Source organism: Drosophila santomea, chromosome 4, assembly GCF_016746245.2.
Source record: "Drosophila santomea strain STO CAGO 1482 chromosome 4, Prin_Dsan_1.1, whole genome shotgun sequence".
Classification (NCBI taxonomy): Eukaryota; Metazoa; Arthropoda; class Insecta; order Diptera; family Drosophilidae; genus Drosophila; species Drosophila santomea.
Window position 1 is genome coordinate 495,883 of NC_053020.2, and position 23,873 is coordinate 519,755.

The 23,873-nt window shown below is 34.2% G+C and overlaps 2 protein-coding genes across 8 annotated transcripts; one reads left to right on the plus strand and one right to left on the minus strand.

Annotated features, from left to right (window-relative positions):
* Positions 1-2,119: 2,119 nt before the first annotated feature.
* LOC120454922 (protein BCL9 homolog) lies at positions 2,120-11,361 on the minus strand. 4 transcript variants are annotated; one of them, XM_039640670.2, is made up of 7 exons: positions 11,193-11,361; positions 10,695-10,846; positions 10,338-10,634; positions 9,606-9,815; positions 4,867-6,876; positions 4,151-4,347; positions 2,120-4,095 (listed from the first exon to the last, which is right to left on the minus strand). In XM_039640670.2, exons 2-7 carry the CDS (start codon positions 10,702-10,704, stop codon positions 2,560-2,562), a joined length of 4,260 nt encoding a protein of 1,419 aa, XP_039496604.1. In that variant the 5' UTR covers positions 10,705-10,846; positions 11,193-11,361; the 3' UTR covers positions 2,120-2,559. The 4 variants fall into 4 exon arrangements, with proteins under 4 accessions (XP_039496604.1, XP_039496601.1, XP_039496602.1 ...); XM_039640667.2 differs by having other exon boundaries at positions 10,695-10,932; XM_039640668.2 differs by having other exon boundaries at positions 10,695-10,932; positions 11,236-11,355.
* Positions 11,362-13,420: 2,059 nt separating this feature from the next.
* Positions 13,421-23,873, plus strand: LOC120454926 (calcium/calmodulin-dependent protein kinase type 1). Of its 4 annotated transcripts, XM_039640680.2 has the most exons (10): positions 13,424-13,802; positions 13,932-14,188; positions 14,254-14,388; positions 16,590-16,634; positions 16,907-16,981; positions 17,037-17,175; positions 18,348-18,612; positions 22,734-22,860; positions 22,920-23,007; positions 23,066-23,873. In XM_039640680.2, the coding sequence occupies exons 2-10, from the start codon at positions 14,073-14,075 to the stop codon at positions 23,291-23,293; spliced, it is 1,218 nt and encodes a 405-aa protein (XP_039496614.1). In that variant the 5' UTR covers positions 13,424-13,802; positions 13,932-14,072; the 3' UTR covers positions 23,294-23,873. The 4 variants fall into 4 exon arrangements, 3 of the variants coding, with proteins under 3 accessions (XP_039496616.1, XP_039496614.1, XP_039496615.1); XM_039640681.2 differs by lacking the exon at positions 16,590-16,634 and having other exon boundaries at positions 13,427-13,802; XR_005616697.2 differs by lacking the exon at positions 18,348-18,612 and having other exon boundaries at positions 13,421-13,802; positions 22,920-23,087.

Sequence of the window (23,873 nt, forward strand, 5' to 3'; positions counted from 1 at the left end):
TATAACAAAATATAAAAACAAGTGCGCATTAGAGTGAGCGTGTCAACATGGGTCAATAAACTTGCGCTGCGTCTATGTCTCTGGAGTCTGTATGCTTAATCTCAACATTCTATATATATACTTTATATGGTCGAACACGCTCCCTTCTGCCTGTAACATACTCTTCAACGAATCAAGTATACCCATTTACTCTACGAATATACCCGTATAGCAAAAAAATAATTTTAAATGTGTGGGTGTACCAGTTTTAAGGGTTAAAGTGCGTGGGACAAGTTTTTGTTAGCATAAAAAAATGTTCTGAAACAAACTTGCATAGCATAAGCATCTCTAGAATCTGCATGTCTAATCTTTACTTTCTAACTTTTATAGTTCCCGAGATCACAACGTTTATACGGATATGGCTAGATCTACTCGGTTAGTGATCGTGAATATATACACTGTTTTCGGTCTGAAACGCTTTCTTCTCCCTGCACATACTCTTCAACGAATGTAATATACCAATATACTCTACGGGTAGTTGCTATAAGGACGTCATCGTTTCTTCTAAGCACATGTACTGCGTATGGATTAAATAGACGCTGTCCTTAATACTTTTCAAAGAGCATCAATAGTAGTTAACTTTTTAGAAACATTCATAACATACATACATATAATAAATATTGCTAATTAAACAAAACTAATGGAAATGCTTATGTTATTTTAATGAAAACAATAAGACATTGCTCACCTAGGAATCCATGAGGTATCCTCACCGAAACACTATACACATGTAGTTATAAGGCGTTCTAAACTGGGTCACAATGCTGAATATTAAGAAAATGCAATAGAGTTAACTCTCCCTTTTAAAAAAGGTAGAAAAATGATAATGTTGGCAAGTCACTGCGGCAAAATAAAAGCAAATAGAACTAAAGTGGTTCAAAACAAAACGTAACATTAATTACTAAAATTATGTGGTGTTTCCGACTGTAATAGCAACTTCCTGCATAACCACAATAAGTTAGATCCATCGTAGGTTCCCCAACGCAAGAGCTTATCTATAAGAGGAGGACCATAGAAGAGGAAACCGTAGAGAAATGCAAAGGAAAACTGATTAAGATGATGCCAGAAGGCAAAGGAAGGGTCTCGGAACAAATGTGTCGCTGAGTTTAAAAAGGTGAGAGCTCGAGAACGCGGAGAATGGTTAAAAGATAGATGAAAGAAGAAAAACCGAAACCTTCCCAGCGAAAAGGTAGGTGAAGAAAAAAGAACCACCAAAAGTGCCAATATGATCTCAACCGAAATTGGAACTGGTCAAAACCGCAGTGTTATATTAGAAGCTGCTAACTGACTTCCAATGATAGAATAGGAGCATTTATTTATATTAACGGTAAATTTTTGAAAGATAGAGAGGTCACATCTGAGATACATGGGACTGAAAGCATGTAGAGCGTGGTCACCTATACCATGTTCGCCCTACAGCACGACTGCAAGCGGAAAATATATAAACATTACTTTCGGAGCACCTCATTTAGAACCACATTTTAGAACCGGTACTGTGACACATTAACTTTGGCGATATTATTTTATTTAAACATTTTTCAAAAGTGGATACTTGCGACTGTCTTTGCAGTGTGCATGTTTAATCATAACATTCTTGCTTTATCAATGGATAGATTAATCCATATCTGGCTACTTCGAAATATACTATACGCTTATATCCTACATATTTACATATACCATTTTACAAATGTTTTTTTAAATTTAAGCCTTTCAGCTACCCAACTAGGTAAGTTCAAGACCCGGGTGCGAAAAAATTAAGGACTATAAATGTTTCCGTTCATTGCATCGTAAGCAAAGAGCAACCCAGCTATTGATCGCCAATTCTCTAATGAGCAGGTACGCGGCCACTTTTTATCTTTAACTTTTTTTCGAATGGCCGCCGAAGAAGTGAGGGCGTACCTGTAAGTACTTTCGGCTGAAGTGTATAATATTGTATAGTAGCACAGCTGCGACTCTCATCCCAATATGGCAGTCACTGATGGCTATCATTCCATGCCAGCCAACAAGGTCTTAGAATCGAAGCTAGACAACCGATGAAAGAATTTTCTAATTCCATTCTTTAAACACAAACACTACAAAGTCGTTTTTGCATTCCTTTTTTATGGAAGAATTTACAGTTCTCTTAATATTGATTACAATAAAGTTGAGAGCATTATATATCAAGTGCTTTACATATATATATATATATTTAATTTCTTTTAACACAGAGAGCAGCGCACATATTAAATAATAACAGAAAATAGCTGCTGGTAACTAAAATTTCAATTATTTGTACATATTCGCGGAGCGATGACCTTTTATGTTCAAATACAGATTCTACATTTAACTTAGATGTGACTTTTACAAGTTGCAAATAAAATATGTTGTGTCCAACGTTATCATTTGCATATCCAAATGGTAATTTTCTCCGTTGTAAAAACATCTACGGAAATAAGCTTAACAAAATCTTATTTAGAGATGTATTCCTTATTTTGGAGACTAGTAAACAATACATGGCGAGGGCAGCAAAAATCAAGACGTTTATTTGTTGACAAAGAACGCTGGATTCGGGGATAAATTCGGCGGCATTGTTATCATGTTGGTCTGGTGCATCTGCTGTTGTTGTTGACTTCGGGTGTTGGTGGCATATAGCTGCTGCTGAAAACTATGATATTGCTGGGCGTACTTCAGGTCCGTAGAGGAGGGTCCAACGAAATTGATGCCAGAGACGCCGTTAGAAGCACCAGCACTGCCGCCAGTTGGCATTAAATTATTATTTGTAGGTCCAATTAAAGCCTGACCCTGCGCCTGCCCTTGCCCCTGTAGTTGGATCTGCCCTTGTGGCACTGCCAATCCAGATTGGTTTTGACACATTCCACTAGGTAAGTTCTTCAGGTGCTGTGACTTAGGCTGATTTGACTGTTGTGATGATGCAAACATAAGTGGTCCAGTGCTATTGCAGGTAGCGTTATTAAAAAATGCTGAGGGATCCCCGACACAGTCAACACCATCCGATGACTGCGCATACTGATTTTGTCTGTTAACGGCTTGCATCCGCGGGCCCATTGCATGTGGTCGCATGGTATGTGGACGCATGCCCCTTATCATAGATGGTTGAGCAATATTCATTGTGCCGTCATGACCGGCTAATCCACTTTCTTCGTCCATAATACCCATTTGATTGCAATTCTGAAAGAAGTTAATGCCGTTGCTTGCTCCTGGGTTGTTTGTGATCTTATTTTGTTGCTGATCTCCAGAAGAATTCATAAGCATCGCTCCTGTTCCTGGTCCCACAATCATTCCGGGCATAACAGAACCACCGTCGATACCAGATGTTGGGCATATCGGCGATCCATTGCCTACAGCAGCCATTTGTGGGTTAGCGTACCTCTGCAAAAACTCCAGACTAGGTGGCATTCGCACATTGTTAGCTCCATTGTTGTTATTGTTGTTGGCGTTCTGTGCCCGTACTGGCATGTATTGTATGGTGTTTGGGGTACTCGCCTTTACCTGTATATTAGGATTAAAATTCGAACCAAAATTGACTGGCATTCGACCTATCATTCTGACGCCGGGCGGCACAATGCCTTGAAAATTTGTAGAGTTTGCTGACCCACAACCAGGTATTGAAGCAGACCCTATGGAATTCTCTCTTAATAAACCATTGGGGGAATTGGGATTAAAGCCAGGCGGTCCACTTGGACCGCCTGGTACGCACATTTTGGGATTCAGCATTCGCGGACCCATTGAGTTCATTACAACATTCATTGAATGACAGTTATTTTGATTTATCACATCTATTCCTGATCCATCTAATCCCGAAATCATTCCATGCTCAATATTAATGTCAGACGGTCCCGGACCGCCCATCATCGTCATACCACCAGTACCGGCTGGACTTCCCATGCTCGACACGCAACTTGTTAGTTGTTGGGACATTTGTGCCAAAGAAGAGATTGGATCGAAGTTTTGAGTCATCTTGTTTGGTGGCGGCCGATTGCCGCTGTTGGGATTTAGCGGAATATTATCGGAGCGCCGACTAAATTGTACAGATTGTCCTTGTGCTGAAGTTTGACGCTGATAAAAAAGATAAATTAACACAGAAACTTTAAATCAAATATTTAAATATTACCTCCATCTGTATATTGGTAGGGCCTATTTTATAGGTGTTTAATGCTGAATTCGAATTGCTTTGCATATGCGGGTGTGGGTTAAAGATCACACCAGGACTGGAGGAAGCAAATCTTACATCTTTATTTGCCTCTATTAGAGTATTAACTGGTGACCGATGACCCTGGGGGCTTGGTCGCCTACTTTTTATGTTGTCAGCTGTAGAAATATTATTGTAAACATCTTTTTAGAGATTTTATTTAAATAAGAGTGATTTTGTAGTAACCAAATATGAACGTTCATGTTAAATAGTAATAATATTCTGCATATCAACAAAATTCAACATTGTTTATTATCTCTGAACCTGTAGAATTCGGGGTTTTTAAATGGATCTGAGGTCCCGAAATCATTTATTTTCAGACATATTTATAAGTCGAGAGTTTATGATGAGATAAACAACTTAATTAGTGATCCTTACAATAATACATATATAAATATACATATATATCGTGCCGGAAAACATAATTTTTTTGTTAAATAATATTAAACGAATTTAAAATAAACGCTATTCGTATTTTATCCAATAACATAACCCGGAATGTTATAAATAAATTATTACTAACGTAATATTTTATTTATTTATAATTATATTTATAATTTTATAATTATTACTAACGTGATATTTTTTATTTATCTATTAAAATAAATTTTTTTTGTAATTTAAACATTTTTAATTACCAGCAGAGGACTGACCGAATGAGTCCAATTCCTTTGGTGATAGATGGGATAGAGGGGTACTTGGGTTGCTGTTTAAGTTATGCGTAAGAACGCTTGATGATGCGGTATTTCTACTTCGATTTTGATTTGACGGCGATGGGGTGTCTGCCTGAAAACAGTTTTTGTTTGCTGAGAGCACTGTTGTTGTGCCAGCCTGAGCCGCCGACGTATTAGCTTGTGGAGCAGATCCAGATAATGATCCTGATCCATCCATGCTGGGAGAGTTGGTTGGCAAGCCCATGACTGCTCCAGTTGTGCGCGGTGACGGCAGGGATAGGTTGTTTGGACTCGAGGGATTAGGTGATTGAGTGGCTATGGGTACTGACGCCGATCGCTGGGTTGAGTGGTAAGGAGGAGGAGGACCTTGCAGGGTTCGCACCTGGCTGCCTGACGAGTTTCCACCAGTTGCAGAAGGAGTTTGCTGTTGCGGTGCTACATTTCCGGCGACTTGTCTTGGTTTGCCCCCCTTGAGACGCTCCTCGAAAAATTGTTGTTGAATCTTTGACCACTCCATTTGAGCAACTCCCCCTTGATGTGAATGGGTTAGACTATCTTGATTTAAAACCTCCTTAGACATATCTGGCGCCGTTCCGATGACGTTGCAGCTTGTGTTGCCAAACGAAGCCAGCATATCCGTTGAGCTTCCCATCATGTTGCCATTCGGAGCGCCGGAGCTTGAGCAATGCATATTGACATTTATTCCAGCTACAGTAGTTCCTGTGACAGCCACAACTCCTACTCCAGATCCACATTGCACGCTGTTTTTCTGACTGTTATTACATCCCATTACAGCACCCATATCTGATATAACATCTCCAGGAAGCATTACATCCTCCGAAAGTCCCGAACTTGTCCCCGACAAGAGGTCAGATTTAGTGTTACCAGTCATATGCAGTTGACGTATTGTCGCATTTATACTAGATCCGCCTCCGCCACTCGGCATGCCCATCATTAAATCACCTGGAATTTTCGGTATCTGTGAGCTTACATTAGCTCCTACTGAATTTTCATTTTCAGGAAAAAGAAATTGATTCATTTTTTTTATTTTTGCCAACTGTTCTTCCCGATGCTGCCGCTGTTGTGGTGTAAGGTTTTCGTCTGGAACCTTAACACCTTGCAGTGATACAATGTTGTTTTCAGGCGTTAGACATGGATCGCTTCCTTTTGTAACCGATCCCAAATCAACGCCAGCTGCTTCCAGTATCTTTATTGCCTGTGACTCGCTGGGTGTACTAATACTGTCTACATGGTCTCGTGAGTTTTGGGCAGACCTACTGGTGTTTGGGGCTCCGCCATCCCAGCACATCAGTTCAGTATCATTGCCCATAGGTTCAGACTGGTCGACGTAAGAGTTGCTAGGCGTACTTGCAGTACTACGTTTGCTGTTTTCATTCTGATTGAATTGGGGTTTCAATAGGCCTACGGTCTTTGAATGTGGCTGCTGTTGTGTTATCTTTGCTACAGAATTAGGAGGAGTTGGTCCCACTTGTCCCATGCCTATCCATGGCATTCCCAAGGCATTGTGCCTCTGCAACTTGTTCATCTTTAGAGGATTTTTCATAAAAAAGTCTTCCAGGAAGCTTTTTGTTGCTGGCTGGGTGCAGTGATACGCAATAATAGTTTGAAATTGACCGCTTAAAACAGATTCGGCCCCTTTGTTGGCCAGCTGAGTTGAAAACACGAAAATGTGATTTTGCTGTTGCATGTAATCCAAACAATTACTGCTACCAGGGGAGATTCCATTGGCGTTGGCTGTCAATAAGTTCCCTGCCCCAGCTCCAACTCCGATACCGGGTTCTTGTCCTACTCCGCTTACTAATATGCTCGAAATTGGAGGATTATTTAAAGATTGACTAATAAAATCGGGGTTCAACTGATTACAGCCATCCATGCCCATTTCATCATTATTCATTATCAAGGAGGCGGTTTTTTTTTCCGTGGTACTGTCGCTTGAAATTCTTTCTATTTTGACTAAGTGAAATTAAAAAAAAAGAAATAATTATTAAAATACACCATAAAAGCATAAAATAACTAGGAACATAAATACAAAATTGACTGTGGGCGGAACTCCTCGTAGTCTCAAAGCGCACTAGGAGTGTGCGAAGGCTACTATACATATACAGTTGCGAAAAAAATAATAGCAGCACCATAAAGTATTTTATTCTCGATCAAATAAATTAAGGTTGCGGTACCGTAGTACGAAATACAATATTTTTCCCATACAAAAATGTTAAAAAAATTTATTTTTTATAATTTTATTTGAAACGGCAAGGTCTAGACTGGGGTAAAATCAAAAGAAGAGAGAACGCTATAGTCGAGTTCCCCGACTATCTGAAACCCGTTACTCAGCTAGTGGAGGTGCGAAGGAGAGTCTTCAACACTGACAGTTTTTTGCGGTTTGTGGGCGTTAGAGTGGGCGTGGCAAAAAGTTTTTTGGCAAATTGATAGAAATTTACAGGACCAATACAAAAATGTCAAAACATTTTTCAAAAGTGTGGGCGTGGCAACATGAATCGACAAAGTTGCGCTGCTTCTATGTCTCTGGAGTTTGTATGCTTAATCTCAACTTTCTAGCTTTTGTAGTTCCTGAGATCTCGTCGTTCATACGGACAGACAGACGGACAGACATGGCCAGATCGACTCGGCTATTGATCCTGATTAAGAACATATATACTTTATATGGTCGGAAACGCTTTCAACGAATCTAGTATACCCTTTTACACTACGAGTAACGGGTATAAATAGCATCACTACCGATTTTTTCAAATATTTAATACTTGTAAGCGGTTTGTTTTAGTGAAAAGCATTTCCAACATTATTTTTGAAACATACCTTAAAAAAAATTTTTAAATGGGACGAAGAAAGCATTGCACTTCAGAAAAACGTAACATGATCAAAAAACCAATTTCTGAAGGAAAATCACACAGAAATATTGGTCGAATCCTTCAATGCTCAAACGAAATGATACGAAATGTAATCACCTACAAAGAGAATCTCGAAACACGTGGGAGAAAACAATCATTGGGCACCCATCTCTTCAAAATGCCCGAGAGCAGTAAGGATCCATTTAAAGCTGCCACCAAACTGAAAAATGATCTCAGCATATCCGCAACATTGCAAACAGTTCACACATGTCTAAAGAAACATGGTTTAAAAGGCTGTAGTCCAAGGAAAGTCCCTCTTTTAAATGGGATACACAAACCCAAGCGCATTAAGTTTGCCAAGGAACATTTAAATTGGCCATGCGAAAAATGGAGGAACTTTTTATGGTCAAATGAGAGCAAGGTTGTTATTTTTGGTGGCAATGGATCTTGATAGTATGTAAGGCGCCCTAGGAACACCGAATATAAGCCAATTACACAGTAGAAGCAATTAAACACGAAGGATACGATGTTGTTTCTCGTACAATGTAGTTGGGGAAATACATTGGATAAAAACCATCATGGACCAACATGTGTTTGTGGATATTTTGGTGACGGTGATGCTACCCTTTGCCAAATACTATCAACAAGACTGTGACCCCAAGTACACCAGCAGGAAAGTTCCAAAATAAATCTGTTCCTGTTTTGGATTGGCCTGCACAGTCCCCAGGTCGTAATACCATCTAAAATTCTTGGTCAGATATGAGAAATGCAGTTGAAGCTTCAAAGCCAACTAAGAACGAAAAACTTTGGGATATAATTAAGGAGTCCTGGTGCAAAATATCCCTAGCACGGTGCCAGGACTTGGATGATTCCATGCCAAAACGTTGAGCTCCTGTTATTGGTATTAAGGGATACACTACCAAATATTAAATATATTAGTGGGATGGGTGTAGTTTTAATACGCAAACATTTGATATTAGTGAATTTGTTACTATCAAGTTTAAGATTGAAGTTATTTTTTTCGCCTAATTTTGTCGTTCCTAACAAAGTTCCTCATTTAAGATACGAATAAATAAAACAATTGTAGATATTTTCCTAAATTTATTTTTATTTATTTTATTTATTTCCTAAAATGTGAATTGTTTAACCTTTCTAAAAAGGTATTTCAGCTCCATTAAAACCCAAACTGTAGGTAGGAGACTTATTCAAAGTTTTACTGGGCAAGTGCTGCTATTTTATTTTTCGCAGCTGTATATATACACGCAGAAATAGAAATCTGCTGCGGTTGTCCTATCTTAATCGAAAGAAAAAATTTAGCTATACAAATTAAATTCCAAAACCGTGATTAGTATTTAAAATTGAGCCAAATGGCTAACAATCTAATTTTCCGCTAAGCCAAACAACAAATTTTAAAATTTAAGTGGTTCAGCTCAAACGAAGATTTCCTACATTTCATTGTATGTATTGAAATGACATTTTTCCCTAAACTAATCATTTAAAATACGGTTTTTTATAATAGTCCCTTCGCTTATAGAGATTTTGGATGTTTATATTAAAATTCCGTTTATTTAATAAATTTTATTATACAAATTAGGAAGTATTACTTATTCATTTAAAACACAAAGCAGAAGAGAACGCTGTAGTAGTTCTTTGACTATCAGAAACCCAGTTTTATGGAGCAAATTAAAAAGAAAAAAACTCGGTTTATATTTATTGTTAAGGAAACTTTTACCATGTCTCCACGGATCATGATTTTGTGCGCTTTGTATAGCGTCACTGGAACTACATTTATAATCTACAACGAAAATGTATAATAATCATTAAAAGTTTACTTACCCGGCGTAGCGGAGAGGTCCTGTGCATTACCTATTGAACCAAATCCGACAGGAGACATCGTTGGCGAATGAATTTCTCTTTCTTCTTTTTTCATATTTACTAAACTGCCTAAGACATCAGTGGGCTCTTCCTTGACAGTCAGACTGGATGTAGACCCTGTTCCGCAGCCACCGCCAGCTGCTAGTCCTTTTGCTTTATTAGAACATATTTCTGAAATAGGGCATTTATGGTTACTTTTATAAATTTATAAATTATGGAATATTAAAACAGAATTAAAATAAAAAGGGATTTTACACCACGTGTAGCAATGCGCTACTGCATGACTTGGCTATTCAAAATTCTTTAATGCTTTAACTCGGAAACTATTCAGTTATTATGTCATTCCACTTTGCAACTTTTTAATAAATATTTTCTAGAAAGTAAAGCAGGGAAATTTTTATCCAAAACTGATATTTATCAAACCAATTTTCTCTTTTTCGAGATGTTTGTGTAAATCTATGATATGTATGCATAAATAATTCCATCAAGGTGTAAGAATATTTTTATGAGTTTAATTACGGTTCCGAGCTGTTTATATTATTGATTCCAGATTTCGAAATTTTAGCCAAGTTTACAAGTTGGTCAGTTTTATAACTAAAATTGTACATATTACGAGGAAAGCAAATTAAATAAGTAGAGAAAGTAAAAGTAAGTATGTCTGAATTTTTTAAGCAATTTTTATGGCAGTCTTACCAGCTTCCTCGTCCTTCACACTACATTTCTTTTTCTTCGATTGCTCGTCACAATCTACCATCTGAGTAAGGCCCACTGTACCCGATACATTGCTGCTATTCGAGTGTTCACTGGAGTTTTGTGGAGAAGCGACTAGGCACGAGTTGATGCTACTCGAAGAGTTCTGCCTTAGCATAGTTGGTCCCTCAGACGAAATATTTCCGCCTCCTCCGACTGCGACTCCTCCAGGTGCAGCTTTATCACTAGTTGATAGTCCGCTTTTCTCTGTGCCTTCGTCTGGTGTCACTTTTATTTGATCTGTAAACATAGAGAGTTGTTATATTTCCGCACAATGAAAAATCAATACATAACACTTACCCGGCGACATAGTAGAAAAGAGTTCGTTTTTAAGGTTCTTTGGAGAACTTATGTTGGTGGCCGAGATCCCATTTCCAATCCCAACTCCAGGATTCGACCCAGATGAACTTGTTGAGGCATCGGAGTTTTGTTGCGGCTGTGCTTGAGGGGGACTGCGGGGCATTGTAGTCGAGAGCATTGTAGTAGCTCCTACAAATCGAATCCCTTCAAATCGACCTTCCTAAGATGGCTTGTGTGTCTAATTGATCGAATTGAATTGAAAATTCATCGTTTGACTGCTTTAGCAGTCGACGAACACAGTTGGGCAAATCTAGACCAAAAACTGCACTCAACCACTCACAGGCGTGTGCTTACATCTCACAAATATTTCGCGAAGCAAAAGCCAAAATTATAAGGATGATTTTATATTGTTTATTTTAAAATTCTTTAATGTGGAATTCTTCTATGTGAAAATTATATGTATATGTACATATGCATTAACACTTGCGAGCAACTTACTTAGCAAAAGTAATTGTAAGCTTGGAGACACAAATTTTCGTACCTCGACAACACGTTATGTTAGCAGGAGTCGAAAATTTTTAACATACTTCGGAATAAACAGATTACCTCGTATAATAAGAAAAACAATCTTATATATAAAAAATGTAATTACTGTCCTCATATGTGACCAGACCGCAATAATTTGAACAAACCAAAATTAGTCTTATAAATACTTCCGAACAAAAAATCCAGATTTGGTAGCTTTAATAGTCATAAATAATCAGGGTATTCTATAAAAAATCCACCACCCAAATGAGACCCTTTTAAATTATTAAGCTGCTGTGATTTAACAAGTGACTTTGAAATAAGCCACAGTACTCAGGAGAACAGAAATTGGCCCAAAAATAAGATGGTGCACCAAAATATATAACTATTAGGAACACATATATATGAACATGGAAAATTTAATTTTAAAAATTTTAAATAATGCTACAGTAGCTGGTGTGGCTGCTGCATTAGTTAAAACTCATTTTAGATTCCAATGTAAACAAAACGCGACGGTCTATCGATAGGTCAAAAAATATAGAAAATTATATCGTTCTTGGGAGGTTCTTAGTATTTTTTTTGGGTCTTTGGGAAAAAATGTGTGCCTGTAAAAATTTGGGTTTTTTGTTTTGGACGCCCGTTTTATGGCCTTAATACTAGGGCTTTCTTGGAAACTTTTGCATGTGCCAAAAGAAACACGCTATTACTTTTCATCTCTTTCGAATTTTGAGATTATAAGTGATAATATTAATACGATGTTAAGCAAGAAAAGTATGTCTATGATTGAATTGACTAGGCATATTTGTCTATTAGATTGAGAATGCAAATTATACTGACGCTTACGATATGCAAGTTTGTTTCGAAACGTTGCCAAACCCACTCTAACTCCCACTAAACCCGTAAAACGTTCAAACATTATCTTTTAGAAAATAGTTTTCATTTTTTTGTTCTTTATATTTGTCTTGCAAAATTTCAATTCAGTCTAACGAACAAACGGATAGATTATCCACTGCCACAGTCACACATTTATACAAAGTTAAATGTACTTCAATTATTTAAGGGGCTAATAATTCACAAAAACAGAACAAAAAAATTAAATTATACAACACCAACAGTAAGTTTAATGGCCCTACATTATTTTCTTAAGACTCAGTATATTGGTAGTTGTTTTGATCAGAGCTTCACATCGCTTAAATTTCCAGCTGTTTCTTTAGGATGTTCTTGGGGTATTGAGATATCGGCCCTGTTCCAGACAGGTTCCCAGACTTACTTCTAAAATATCTACACGAATTCGATATAGTTAGGAGTTTTACATATTTTTTAAATAATTTATTTTTTGTTAAATTCATTGATAAATTTATCAAATAATAAATCTAATTTAATGTAAAAATCGTATGAGACTTTGAACCCAAAATCTCCACAGCACTAAGTATAAAGCTGACATAATTTAAAATTAAATGGGCATATTATAAGTAACTAATGCAGGGCAAACTTGAAATATTTAAATAAATTAAACTGATTTACATATATCCTCTATTCATAAAACGTACGTATTGAAAAGACTAACAAATAAATTTTAAAATATCAAAACACTTTTAAAAAGTGTTGCCGGGGCATATTTGGGGCAACATGAGTATCATGTTATCAATTATGGTTACCTTTGTTTAAATTGTTTTTAGTTAGAAAATTGAAACAGTAGGGAAGAAAGTGTCGTTCATACATATATGTTTATATTCTTGACGAGCTTTACTTAATGTCGCTTTAGAGTTTAATTTAAGAGAGAGATTTAAACCGTATAAAGTATACATACCGTGTGGTATACATATCAGAATCAGAACTTGAAAAGTGAATGTTTTAGTGCTGGTTGTACTAATATTTATGGTAAAAGCTTGCAATCCCCTTTTTGATGCTATTTTTCATGCAACATGGTGCTTTCCAAGTTGGAATTTATATATTATTTATTTATTGTTCTCTGTATACTTAATTTGTAAATTAAGCGACAAAATGGGTATCAGCCATAGCTGCGGTGGCCTTCGGCTGAGTTATAAATATAAAAAATTCTAAATATATAAAAATTGCATTAACAATTAAAACTATCTAATTTATAAGAAAAAAAATGCTGGTTGACCAACACTGACACAATGGTTGCGCCAGCGCCTGAATAAAATCAATAAATCAATACTAAAAGTAATTGTAATTCCTAGCGTGTGTACTCTTTTAGAACAGGCATCGTTACGGTGCAACGCACAAGTATATATTTATTCGGAGAATTCTAAATAAACATTTGTGTAAACAATAAGACCTGTAAACAGTTTTTTGATACATTAGATGTATTTAAAAAAAACAAAACGCGTTGGCTTGCAACAAAGTCTTCAATATGGGGGACATTTTGAAAATTCGTCTTTAATTCTTTTCTGTTTAAAGTGAAGCAACTTATGTACATAGAACTTGCTCGTTCTTGTTGATATAAATAGTTAAAACATTCAATAAGATTAAAATTTTACTGCTTAAACAGATTTATATATATATATGTATATAATATATACACACCAGTGTATGTACTACAGATGTACTCATTATAAGGTAATCAGCTAAAATTTAACCTTTGGCAGCAGAACTCATTTGCTGAGCGCTATAATTGAGTTCCAAACCGAAAACAACTGCATAACTTTGTGTCTAGCTACATATGTATGTATGTACCTGTGATTGTAGGTATATGCTCGGCTTCGCTGATAAGAATTGTCGGTAAAATTATTAGAAACCTGTGGGAAGTCTGACTTAAGCTGTTGAAGCGCAATAACCATGCGAATTTTGGAAAACTAAAAACATACGTCGAAGTCTACTTGCTTAGAAATGCCTTTGTTTGGCAAAAAGGATTCGGGCAAAAAAGCCAAGGCGAAGGACATAAAGGAGCTCAATAAGCAAGTGTCGATTGAAGAGAAATATAATCTTCACGGACTTCTTGGGACGTACGTGCTATGCAGGAACATTTAAAAGTACTTTAATGACTAACCATTTTTCACCGCTTCATAAGTGGAGCCTTTTCAGAAGTACGCCTAGCTGAAAGCAAAGATCCGCCAGGAGAACACTTTGCAGTGAAAATAATCGATAAGAAAGCTTTAAAGGGAAAGGAAGAATCTCTGGAGAATGAAATTCGCGTTTTGAGAAGGTAAGAACCTTAATAATTTAGAGTTGACGATGAAGGAATTTTAAACCGAAAACCCGTAATAAATAAAATAAAAAGCGAAATATATTTTTTGCCTGTAAACGTAAACGGAAATAAAATATGAAATTTAGCATTAGCAATAGTACTCAGTATTCAAGTGTGTCGTTCGGCCTAATAGAATGGGGAAAAACATACAGGGATACTTTTTGTTTAATACTAACTTATTTTAGTTCATATTACGCTTTCTATTAGAAAGATTACTAAATAAAGGTTTTGATAAATATATTACGATTAGGACAATAGTATCTTTTGCATTTGATATAACTTGAGTTAACGTGATAAGTTAAACGCAGATATATTTCTATGGGAAAAAATATATATAGATGACCGCAATAGATTATAAAAAAACCTTCAGATAAGCGGTTACATTTAACAAAAAGTTAAAATAACACTTTACCGGTGCAAAGCGCGTATTTTTCAATAAAAAAGAATATTTATTAACCGACCAACCATTAAGTAATTTAAAATATTTTGACCATTTATTATTTTATTCATTGGTTGATCCATGTAAGTATATATAAATAACATACTATGTTATATTGGAACCATGAGATTAGTGGGGATTGTTCTTGCTTTATTGTTTATAAAGCATTCTAATTCGGTATAAACCAAAAAGTATCGGAATATCACCTAATATATTTGAAAATAGGTCATACTTTTCTTAAATTAAAGTAATTTTTATTTACTGCTAGGAATATAACCTTTGGCTTGCCAAAGCAGTTTTCTTTCTTGTTTCAACCTGAAAAGGAATACCCACAATTCGTTCAATCTTTCACGATACACTTCTTAATTTGAAGAAACCACTTCCGCTGAAAATAGTGCAGTTGCAAAATTATGTTTATGAGCGATCGCAATCGGAGTTGACTACCCCTGTGACCTAGAGGTCGCACTTTTGATATTCATTATTTAATAAAAGGTAAAGGGTATACTAGGTTTGTGAAAAGTATTAAATAGGTCGAAGGAATCACAAGCCGAGTCGAATTGGCTATGTTCGTCTCTCCATAAAATATAAGTTTGCTTAGATGGTTGTCACACCTACTCTAACGCCTACAAACAGCCCAAAACTGCGACCCCACACTTTTGAAAAATTTGTTTACCTTTTTTATTTTTATTATATAATAAATATCTATAGATATATCAAAAAGTTTTTGCTACGACCTGACGTCAAAAACTGTCGCGGCCACACTAAAAATTTTTTAATTTTATTATTTTTCTTGTTCGTACTCCCACTAGCGGATTAACGGGTATCGAATTATTTTCGTAAAAAAGTATCTAACTCTTTAGAGTTTGTTGTATACTCCTCGTAATGATTATTTACAAAATACATTTTCATATCGGTTTTTATCTTAAATTTCGATCTAGAATTTTTGTAGAGAAAAAATCGTGCTCAAGAAACTTGATTTGAGCATTTTCGAGCTCAAAATCTAGACAAGACGACCCGACCTTGATATTGAGAAGAACCGATCTCGCCCTTGAGAGCAACAAATCTCACAAGATAAGATAACCGAGCTCATTTGCAATAAGAAATGCAAAAAAAAATATTTTTTTTAAATATGTTTCAAAATTTTAACAATAAATATACTAATTACTTATAACAATATTCTATACTCCGCAAAGGAAGAATATACATATCGATTTAAATTAAATTTAATTATATTAATAATAATTTTAAAACAAATGCTTTAAAACAAACCAATGCTTAATTCGTACTTACAAGTGGAAAAGAGCTTTTACCGACTCAAATTTAAGAAGGGATTTAATTATTAATTAAATAATCTTATCTTTATACAAATTAATAGATCTGATTTTTTTATTGAAGATAACACATTTAAAAATATTACAAATATACTTTTTTGTTTGGTGAATTTGCAAAAATTTGTGTGCTGTATTTAAGTTAACAGGGACAGGGGACAGCGCTACTCCGAGACGACTTGATATTGATTAAGAAATTAAATATGTATATATACCTAGTACATACATTTAAAATTAAGATTTTATTCGAAATATATAAATTTCAATAGAAACATATTAGCAAAGCGTACACTAGTTGCATAGTGTTAGTTTCCTTGGCTTTTTATATTTATTTTCTTGTTTTACAAACTCGTTCTTGTTGTTTGCTTAATTTACTTTCTTTTCATGTTTAGGTTCAGTGCAAATCATTTCGACGGCAAATGTCCAAATGGAACGCGGTGAGTTCATATCCCAATCCCATTTTGAACTTTTGCACTCGCATATAGAAATCAGTCTTAAAACAGCGATTTGAGGTTTTTGTCACATCACATCACATTATATTAAAATAGCGTCTCAGGGCTGAACTTTATGTTAGGTATTGAGTTAAAGGTGTGTTTAAAATATTTTCGGATTTCCTACATCCCTCGAGGGCGAACAATTATTGCTTGTATTTTGTTTATTATGGTGATGATACCCACAGAAATTCAAGTGATTACAATTTTGCTTTCAGGTTAACTCATCCAAATATAGTGCAACTCTTGGAAACGTATGAGGACAAGTCAAAGGTGTACCTCGTTATGGAGTTGTACGTTAATGCAATCTGTATCTAGTGGTTTTACTTTTATTTTTGGTACTTACAGGGTTACTGGTGGGGAACTCTTTGATCGCATTGTAGAAAAGGGATCCTACACTGAAAAGGACGCTTCTCATCTCATAAGACAGATACTAGAAGCGGTTGATTATATGCATGAGCAAGGTGTAGTTCATCGTGATCTTAAGGTAATACAATTTTGTCTGATTTATATCTTGAATATATAGATGTATAGGCAACGGATCTCTGAAATGTATAAGGTTTAACGAAAAGTAATATATATCAGCCACGCGGTTTTTTGTCTTTCAAAAAATGGATAACCAAGTCTTTTTGTACGTCTTATTTTTAATAAATTGATTTTAATTTCGTCATAAACTTTTATATCTCCGGCATGCTGGACATGTTTATGTTGCGTATATGCCTATACAAAAAAAATAAAAAATAATTTAATTATAGAATTAATAATTTATGTAAATGAGAGACACATTACACATTTTCTGCAACTATAACAAATGTAAAACAAGAGAGAACGCTATAGTCGAGTTCCCCGACTGTCTGATACCCGTTACTCAGCTAGTGGAAGTGCGAAGGAGAGTTCAACACTGACAGTTTTTGTCGGTTTGTGGGCGTTAGAGTGGGCGTGGTAAAATTTTTTTTGTCAAATTGATAGAAATTTACAAGACTATACAAAATTGAAAAAATATCAAAACATTTTTTAAAAGTGTGGGCGTGGCAGTTTTGGGCGGTTTGTGGGCGTTACAGTGGGCGTGGCAAAAAGTTTTTTGCAAATCGATAGAAATTTTCAGGACCAATAAAAAAATGAAAAAAATATCAAAACATTTTTCAAAAGTGTGGGCGTGGCAGTTTTGGGCGGTTTGTGGGCGTTAGAGTGGGCAACATGAATCGACAAACTTGCGCTGCATCTATGTCTCTAGAGTCTGTGTGCTTAATCTCAAGCTTTAGTAGTTCTAGCTTTAGTAGTTCTAGCTTTAGTAGTTCCTGAGATCTCAGCGTTCATACGGACGGACAGACAGACGGACGGACATGGCCAGATCGACTCGGCTATTGATCCTGATTAAGAATATATATACTTTATATGGTCGGGAACGCTTCCTTCTGCCTGTTACATACTTTTCAACGAATCTAGTATACCCTTTTACTCTACGAGTAACGGGTATAATAATAAACAGATATTGTGTCGGTGCGATATTTCACACATTCTACTCTGCCTAAAATAAAATTAACCCAATCCTATTCTAAGCACGGTATTATAAAGTATAGCACATAAGTAAAGTATTTATATTGAATAACTATAAGCATTAAACATTAAACTTTAAAAACCAATAATGATTATTTACAGCCGGAAAACTTACTCTACTATAGTCCCGACGAAGATAGCAAAATAATGATTAGCGATTTTGGTTTATCTAAAATGGAGGATTCTGGAATTATGGCTACAGCATGTGGAACTCCAGGATATGTAGCTCCTGAGGTGCTAGCGCAAAAACCGTATGGAAAAGCCGTCGATGTGTGGAGTATTGGAGTGATTTCATACATTCTCTTATGCGGCTACCCTCCGTTTTATGACGAAAATGATGCTAATCTTTTCGCACAGATTTTAAAAGGTGTTATAAAAAAACAGTGAAGGAACCTAACTTCGGTAAGCCGATGTTTATAGATAGATCCCTGCACAAATCAACAGTGTTTGAAAAATTTTTTTCTTAAAAACATTTTTACAGTATGATTCCAATGTTTTTAAATAACTACAGCCCAAATGTGTTAACGATGAAAAAAAAAATAATTTAGATTACATTTTCTGTGGTTAAAATTCGAACTGTGGATGTGTGGTAATTCTGATAATTTTCAACATTCCTGATTTGGGACAATATATGAAAGTTTTAAAAATATAGAAGTTTTTTTTAAATATTTAAAAATAATATCAATATATAAATTGCAGAGCTTTTAATTAGAGGCATTGATAATGAAATGAATTCAAAACTTTACCGAGGATGATCAGATTCCATGATAACTTCCATATATATATATATAACTTACATATTTTTGTAAGTCTATATATATATATTTATATATTTATATATATTTATATATATTTATATATATTTATATATATTTATATATTTTTTATTAGTCTTGTATATTTATATATATTTATATATATTATATATATTTATATATATTTATATATATTTATATATATTTATATATATTTATATATATTTATATATATTTATATATATTATATATATTTATATATATTTATATATATTTATATATATTTATATATATTTATATATATTTATATATATTTATATATATTTATATATATTTATATATATTTATATATTTATATATATTTATATATATTTATATATATTTATATATATTTATATATATTTATATATATTTATATATATTTATATATATTTATATATTTAATATATTTATATATATTATATTTATACATATTTATATATATTTATATTTATATATATTTATATATATATAAATTTATATAATTTATATATATATTTTATATATATTTATATATATATATTTATATATATATATTTATATATATATATTTATATAAATTTATATATAAATATGTATATATCATATAATATAATATAATAATAATAAGAATTATGTTTTGGAATAATTGACACATAAGCTTTTTAAGATTTTTAAAACTTTATATATCTTAACGTAAATAAAAATACTGTTGATTCACGTAGGATTCTATTGTATACCCTTGAAGACCATTACGATGACAATAAATTCGTCCGAGCCTTAAGCCTTCTAATATCCTCCTCGATTAAGATTTGTTAAAAACAATTATAATATCCCCTGCAAGATTATAAAACTTAACATATCTTGATTAAGGCAGGATTCTCTAATAAACGCGTTTTTCAAAATCTTTGATTTATATAACAAAAAAAATTTATGAATTAAAGTTTGTATAGGTATAGATATGTCTATCTATGTTATAGTTGTTATAGCCGTTACTCGTAGAGTAAAAGGGTATACTAGATTTGTTAAAAAGTATATAACAGGCAGAAGGAATCTTTTCCGACCATATAAAGTATATATATTCTTGATCAATAGCCGAGTCGATCTGGCCATGTCCGTCTGTCCGTCCGTATGAACGCTGAGAACGCTGAGGAACTACAAAAGCTAGAAAGTTGACATTAAGCATACAGACAGCATCAATCATGTTTCCACGCCTACTCTAACGCCCACAAACCGCCCAAAACTACCACGCCCATACTTGTGTAAAATGTTTTGATATTTTTTCATTTTTTATTAGTCTTGTAAATTTTTTATCGATTTGCTAAAAAACATTTTGCCACGCCCACTGTGCCGCCCACAAAACCGACAAAGGCTGCCACGCCCACACTTTTGAACAATGTTTTAATATTTTTTCATTTCTTTATTCGCCTTGTAATTTTTTATCAATATGCCAAAAAACTTTTGATTTGATATTTTAAAAAATTTTTGTTAGTCTTGTAAATTTTTCTCGATTTGCCAAAAATCTTTTTGCCACGCCCTCTCTAACTTCCACAAACCGTTAACAACAGCTCAAAGAAGCTGGGTCCGCAAAAATCGAATTTTAGAAATTTGAAAGGTGGAATCGTTTGCCCATGTTTGCCCACCAATTAGTTTTTTTTGCCCACGTCCAGTTTTCAAGATATGAAATTTCGAAAAATTTTCGAACTTCAAAAAGTTGAGTTTTTTGAACTTTTTTTTTTAAATCGCAATAACTTCGTTTGCCCACGTTTGCCCACCCTTTAGCATTTTGAAAAACTTTTAGTTTAGAAAATATAAGCACTTAAGGAATTAAGCATTTTCCATACCTCAAAACTAAAAATTTTCAAACAAAATCGTTTGCCCACCCTTTAAAAATACTTTTTATCGTTTGCCCACCCTTTAAAAATGGTTTTTTTCGTTTGCCCTCCCTTAAAAAAAAATAAAAACGTTTGCCCACCTCTTAAAACTAAATATTTTAAAACAAAATCGTTTGCCCACCCTCTTAAATGCTTTTTATCGTTTGCCCACCCTTTAAAAATTGTTTTTTTCGTTTGCCCACCCTTAAAAAAAAATAAAAATAAAAGCAATTGTTTGCTTTACCATAAAGTTATCCAACATAATTTGGAGTTTTCAAAAGCATTAAAACTATGTATTTTCATTTTTTTTCAACTTGATTTTTTCAGTGCAGATAGGAGAACCGAAAATGTGTATGTGTTTTTTTTATATGTATATGTTGGTTATATGCAACAACACCTCTGGCCTTTGATCGTTTTTTTGGGAGTAAGAAAGAGATAGAGAAAGATTTCCGCGTAAATTATGAGATGCAAGTATGAAAACTGATGGCAGCGTCGTTTTGCTTATGTCGATGGAGGTGGCAGCGCACCTGTGACAAAGGGTTAATTTTTTAGGTAAATTGTTTTAAGAATCCAATTTTAGGAATGGAAAAACACTTGTCTGTTTTTAAAAATCCCTTTCTGGTATGAAAAAAACAATTTTTAAAGGGTGGGCCAACGATAAAAAGCATTTTTAGAGGATGGGCAAACGATTTTGTTTAAAATATTTAGTTTTAAGAGGTGGGCAAACGTTTTTATTTTTTTTTAAGGGAGGGCAAACGAAAAAAACCATTTTTAAAGGGTGGGCAAACGATAAAAAGCATTTTTAGAGGGTGGGCAAACGATTTTGTTTTAAAATATTTAGTTTTAAGAGGTGGGCAAACGTTTTTATTTTTTTTTAAGGGTGGGCAAACGAAAAAAACAATTTTTAAAGGGTGGGCAAACGATAAAAAGTATTTTTAAAGGGTGGGCAAACGATTTTGTTTGAAAATTTTTAGTTTTGAGGTATGGAAAATGCTTAATTCCTTAAGTGCTTATATTTTTTAAACTAAAAGTTTTTTCAAAATTCTAAAAAGTGGGCAAACGTGGGCAAACGAAGTTATTGCGATTTAAAAAAAAAAGGTTAAAAAAACTCAACTTTTTGAAGTTCGAAAATTTTTGAAATTTTTCGAAATTTAATATCTTGAAAACTGGACGTGGGCAAACGATTCCACCTTTCAAATTTCAAAAATTCGATTTTTGCGGACCCAGCTTCTTTGAGCTGTCAACAACTATAAGTTGTACTTCCTTCGTACTTCTACTATCTGAGTAACGGGTATCAGATAGTCGGGGAACTCGACTATAGCGTTCCCTAATGTTTTAATTAATGTCTGCAGTAATACGCTCCATTATCGCTTGGCGACAGAATACTTACGAAGTAATCATCTAATGGATAAAATAATTTCAACTAGAAGTTTGCAATGTAGTGAAGGAGACTTAGGCGACCATATAAATAATATTTATCTTTGGATTAGTACAAAAATGGCTGTCGTCCGACTGATTCTGCGTAAACTATTGTCTCAGTTTAAATCTGAAGCAGAACGGCTGACAATATACTATTTCGTATCAAAGACGCGCTTTATTAGCAGCGATCGTTTTAATGAAATAAATATAATCCCTTTATAATGTATTGTTAACATTTTAATAAAATTTAAAGGAACTAATTTGTTAGACGACATTAAAGAGGGAAGCAGCAAAAGATTATATACCATTAGTTCTTTTACTTTTGGGTTTAGTAGTAAATAATTTCAGAAAATCCGAGCTTGTGAATCATTCTTTCTCCCTTTATGATTGATCAGTATTTAACAACATTATTTTGATCTTAGGCGATTTCGAATTCGATTCACCCTATTGGGATGAAATAAGCGAGTCCGCAAAGCATTTCATTAAAAACCTTATGTGCGTGACGGTTGAGAAGCGGTATACTTGCAAGCAAGCACTTGCCCATGCTTGGTAAGTGTCAAATAAAAACCAACAGGATATTTTACATTTTGTTTACCGTTATAAACCAGGATATCAGGAAATGAGGCCAGCAGCAGAAACATTCACGGAACCGTGTCAGAGCAATTAAAGAAAAACTTTGCAAAATCTCGTTGGAAGGTGGGTGTCATAGAGTATTTATAATAGCAATGTATACATTTTTTAATTACTTTTTTAGCAAGCCTACTACGCCGCTACAGTGATCCGCCAAATGCAGCGAATGGCGCTCAACAGCAATAGCAGTGCTAATTTTGATTCTTGCAATAGTAATAACCAAAAAGACTCCACAACTCCAACGGCAGCAACTGGGGCGTGGACTTCTGATGTTTTCTCATCGCAGCAATCTGCACAAAGTCATGCACAAGAAGTCAGCAAGTCGGAGGGCAGCACAAATGCATCACAGTAGCAAAGTTGATACTTAAAATAATGTTACATATATGATGTTTTAAATTACATTTTTGAATTTTAACTATTGTCTAGTCTAGTAAATATCTCGTACTTACGATTCGGATAATTTTTCATTTAAAAATGCCAAACAAATATCATATGATGTACATGCGCGCCTGCACCGATTTTAATACTAACACAATACGCTGTTAGAATTATAATTGACGATTTACATTTTGACGAAAATTTCATTATTAAAGTCAAGTACTTACTCAAAACAATTTTGTGCTATAAGAATTTCTATTGTTGCTTAGCTCTTAATGTTTTGCAACTTTCAGGTATTCTTTTGAGTGTTTCCAAATTCGCTAAAATATTTGACTTTTTCTACTACAAATCAACTGAACCAAACCATTGCGGCAAACCTGTTAATTAATGAGAGAAGTAGATTATTATTTTTGTAATACATTACATTTAATTTTTTTTTAGCTCCAAAAATGATTGTGATGGGGTTGCACTGTTAATGTTAGTTTTTTAATGTTCTTTGTTACATAACCTACTTTTATACTGTTTTCATAATAAATATTTAATTTAAAAATTTA